Below are 4,585 nucleotides of genomic sequence, written 5' to 3'. Positions count from 1 at the left end.
GTGCAACTCTCTACCAACCAGGGCACCAGAGTTCCTAGTAGCTTCAGAGTACTACAACTTTCGAGGGTTCTAGTGAGACCTCTGTGTTATGTTGCTGTTGTTACGTGCTGTCAAGTATGACTCATAGTGACTCTATGAACAGCAGATCTGAACCCTGTCCTATCCTGTGCCATTCTCATCATCTCCGACACACTCAAGTCCATTGATGCAGTTACTGTGTCAATCCACCTGGCGGGGGGCTTTCCTCTCTTTCGTCATCCCTCCATCTTCCCAAGCATGATGGCCCCCTCCAAGGAAAAGCCCCTCCTAGCAACATGCCCAAGAAGGTGAGACAAAGCTTTAACATATTTGCCACCAAGAAGCACGCTGGCTGAATCCTCTCCAAGACATATTTGTGTTTGTTGGCAGTCCATGGGATATCCAAAACTCTTCCCCAACATCACAGCTCAGAGGCATCAATTTTTTCTGTCATCTTTATACACCGTTCAGCTCTCAGATGCACAGAAAGTGACTGAAAAGACCGAAACCTGAGTCAGGCATGTCTTAGTTCTCAAACTGAAATCCTTGCTCTTCAATAATTTGAAGAAGTCCCTGACTATCGACTCTCCCAGTATATTATGCCTCCTGATCTGACAGTTAGCATTAAGTGTATTGATTGTGGATCCACGTAAGATGAAGTTTTAATCTTTGTTCCATCTGTTGTGATGTTGCCTATCAGTCCAGGGGTGAGGATTTTTATTTTCTTGACATTGAGATATAATCCACAGTGAAGTCTATGCTATAGTGTTATATATTTTTATATCCCTACAATAGGATAAATGTATTGTTAATTTTATGAACTTTATTTGGTCAGTAAAAAGCAATTAGTACTCTTTGACATTCTGAGAGAAAAGCCGCTACAAACATAGCTACTTCTATACGGAGCAGAAGTCCTTCAGATTAAAAAATGTTCTCGTCACATATGGCACATATTAAAGAGCAGGGCAAGTAAATTCTATGATTACAAACTTTTGTGTTTCTAACAAATCAAATCATAATAGTTTGCCATAATGGGTACACTGCAAGAACTACCTTATGCTAATTAAGATCCAACTACAATTAACTACCAACTAGTAACATTTTATGAAAATTCATTCCAATTGTGAGCTTGATTCCATGTGAACCATCCAACCTCTTCATAAAGGGGATATTATTTCCAGTTGAAAGCATGTCATTCTACCAGAATCTGCCACAGAAAGCCCTAGCATTTTAAAACCAGAAGAGCCTCAAAATTTATGAACTCCAACCCTTCTCAAGGAGGCAATAAAGGATAGAAACTGAAAGGAAGTTCAGGTGTCCTGACTGCCCAGTCTTGCTAATATAGGAATACAAGGACCTCTCTCTAGGTAAATTCAATTGACCAGTTCTTCCTGGAGCATCCATTGTTCTCAAAGTTTCTGAAGTAGTTGGAAGCAACCATTCTTCCTATAAAATACACATATGTAATAGAAAAAGCTCACATAAGACATGAGACTTGAAGTAAATGTCTTTTGAGGGAAATGTTGCAAAAATGCCCACACAGATGCCTTATTTCCCATTCATTCTCCTCGTCAATTCAGACAATTTGATTGAAACATCAGAAAAGATCGGTGATGATCCAGCTTCTCTATCAAAATCTGACAGGGCTAACAGAAGATAGAGAACTTGACCCAGACCAGTCATGGATAAGTGCTTGAAACTTAGCTAGATAGACTCAGTGTGGCTGAAAATAAAGGTTGGTGCTCTCCAATCAGATGATTTACTCCTATAAAGTAATTTATTCATTTGGTTTGTTGTTTTTGTTTCATTTAACAGATTCTAAGACCTACAGCAAGTAAGAAGCTATGGCACTCCTTGAGTGCACTATGATAAAGAGAGAAATCAAAATGAAACTCGTTGTTGCTCTTGTTAAATGTGTTTCAATCTGAGTCAGAGAAGGTGCATCAGAAAAGCAGCATTTGAGCTGAGACTTAAAGCAACAGCCAGAAATGTACCTAATGGCATCATGAAGACAGACTAGCTGGTTCCAAGTAGGATGACTAGCATATGCAGAGGTTTGAAAAGGTGAGGCATAACTAGGTAAGCAGTTGGAGAAAGGAATCCAGCAAAGAATGACAATATCACAGTTTGTTCATCCTACAGATTCTTTTCTTGCACCATGTAGGCAAAGCCAAATGATTTTTCAAAATAACCTACCCTCTCTGGGCAAGAGACTCTCATGAGATTACAGACTGTTCCTGGAGAACCTGCCGTTGAGAGCTGGCTTCAAACTCCAAGAGAGAAGTCTATTACTCGACTTTCTGTCTTTACAGGCGTGGCCTTGTTCCCAAGCTCTCCAAACCCAGCATTTCCAACCAAGACCTCTAGACTTTCCAGAATTGAACATGGGGTCTTGAACAGAGAGAAACGCTTTAACAATGAAACTGGCCAGAGAGCATCACGTGGCCGCTGGATGTCGTTGCTGGGTGCCGAGGAGTTGGTTCCGACCCACAGCAGTTCCTGTCCCATCCTGCTGGATTTCAATGTTGTCCACTCCAACAACCCATCTCCTTGAAGGTCTTCCCTCTTCATCTGCTGACATCTCACTTTGGTTACCATAAAATGTCATTTCCTAGGGAGCTCTGGTGGCCTAGTGGCAGGAAGCAGCACTGCAATCCCAGAGGAGTACGGTTCGAACCCACCAGATGCTCTGCTGGGGAAGGAGGGACAATCTCCTCCTGTACCAGTCAGATCTGATTTGACAATACACACAGAAAAATAATAAAATAATTTTTTTAAAAATGTAATTTCCTTTCCAATTCCCTTTGTATACAACAGTTTCTTGTGCGTTGATAGAAAGAGGGATGATTAGGCATGGATTCCAGTCACGTTCCACTCCTTACAAGCTTCATGACTTTGGGGTCACCTGATAAGCTCTCGTGACATCATTTTCCTCCTTGCAAGGGTCCTGCTAGTTGCTTGGGTGGCTTAGACACTAAGTGAACCAGAGCGCCTGTCACCCTCAAAACCCCACAGTGACAGCTGTAGATGTCACGGATGCTTCATTCAATGAAACTTTACTGAGGATCTTCCACGGAATAATCCAAAGGAATACAAACATAAATGGGCTGGATTTGGCTCTCGCAATTGTAATCCAGACAGATAACAGGACAGATGTGGATAATCCTACCATAAGGTGGAGAGGATACAGCTATAATGGGGGATATCTGGGGGCGCTGACAGCAAGGAGGTTGTCTGTGTGGAGGAGGCTGAGGGGAGAAGCGAAGGGAAGGGGTGGAAGTGGAGGACGAGAGAAAGTAAGGGCACTGTCATTCCTTCTGACAGGGGGTCGCGTTGGTCTGTCCTTGTCACAGACGACCTAAGAGAGGTTTGAGTGGCTGGCACAACTCATCCAACTTCACCCCCTCACTGAAGGCATTCCTGTTCACAGCCCCACATCTGACTTCCTTGTCTAGCACCTTATGCATATGTAGAGACTAAGTCGGGCTGGGGGGAAAACCATCATAATCACTGGCCACTGCCCCCGTCCAAACGGAGCAGAGTCTCTGTAAGGAGTGGGGGCGGGCCTTCCAGGGGTGGGATCACAGGGCAGGCGTCAAGGGGCGGGGAATGAGGTGTGCGAGGGCCCCCGGGGCATTGGGGTGCCCTTGCAGCTGCAGGAGCAGAGCAGGGGCCAGTGGTCATGGGGCTGCTGCTGGCACTGCTAGGGCTGCTTCTGGCGCAGCTGCCCAGGGCGGTGCGCAGTGACCACTGCCCTGAGCCCTGCAGCTGCCCGCCTGGGGGGCCCCTGCGCTGCCCGGGTCCGCTGGCTGGCCTCTCCCTACTGTGAGTACCGATGACCCCACCCCCGCATTCCTCTGGACCCTCCTCCTCCTCCTCCGTCCTGTTGTCCCTCCCATGCTCTGGAAACTTGGAGACAGATGCTTCCCCGTCTCGTCTAAAGCCACTTCTTAGGGCAAGGAGACCGGGTTGAGTCGCCCCTACCCTCGTCCGTGCATACCACCCTGTTCTGACATCCCAGGACCCGCTCCTTCTCCCCCATCCCGCTGGGACTGATGCAGGGGCCATGGAACTTCCCAGACGTCCCAGGAGACAACCTTCCTCTTTTCTTTTTCCCATTTTTTTTTTTCACTTTTAATGAAAGTTTACAGAGACTCTGGATTTCCATTCATTCATTGTTGCACTTTTCTCCCTGCCCACCCTTTCCCCCCAATTCGCTCTTCTCTTTGAAAAGTAAAAGAAAAATTCTCCCATTGTTATACAATCCCACCCCCCAAGTCCACTCCACTATGCAGCCTTTGATCTAACTCCTGTCATGACAATAATACCTAATCATATATCCCTTTTAAACAGCTCTCTAACTCATGTTTCAATGCAGTATACATTATTTATCCCTTTTTTCTCAGTATCCCCCCAACCCCTATGTCAGTCCTCTTTTATAACAGTGGCACTATGCAATATTTGTCTTTTTGTGACTGAGCTATTTCACTCAGCATAATGTCCTCCAGGGCCACCATTTTGTATAATAATTCATGGGTTCCTTGTTTTTCAATGCAGCGTAATATTC

The 4,585-nt window shown here is 45.3% G+C and overlaps 1 protein-coding gene across 1 annotated transcript in view; it reads left to right on the top strand.

Annotated features, from left to right (window-relative positions):
• The first annotated feature begins 3,700 nt into the window (after positions 1-3,700).
• Positions 3,701-4,585, top strand: part of LHCGR (luteinizing hormone/choriogonadotropin receptor) — a 122,204-nt gene continuing 121,319 nt past the window's right edge. The window contains 1 exon segment of the mRNA XM_006881014.1: positions 3,701-3,843. Within this exon segment, the coding sequence (XP_006881076.1) occupies positions 3,701-3,843 (143 nt within the window).

The sequence above is a fragment of the Elephantulus edwardii genome, unplaced genomic scaffold (genome assembly GCF_000299155.1).
Source record: "Elephantulus edwardii isolate Elephantulus edwardi_28Jun2011 unplaced genomic scaffold, EleEdw1.0 scaffold00011, whole genome shotgun sequence".
Taxonomy (NCBI): domain Eukaryota; kingdom Metazoa; phylum Chordata; class Mammalia; order Macroscelidea; family Macroscelididae; genus Elephantulus; species Elephantulus edwardii.
Note: the sequence above shows the minus strand (reverse complement) of the source record. Positions and strands in the feature narration are given on the sequence as shown.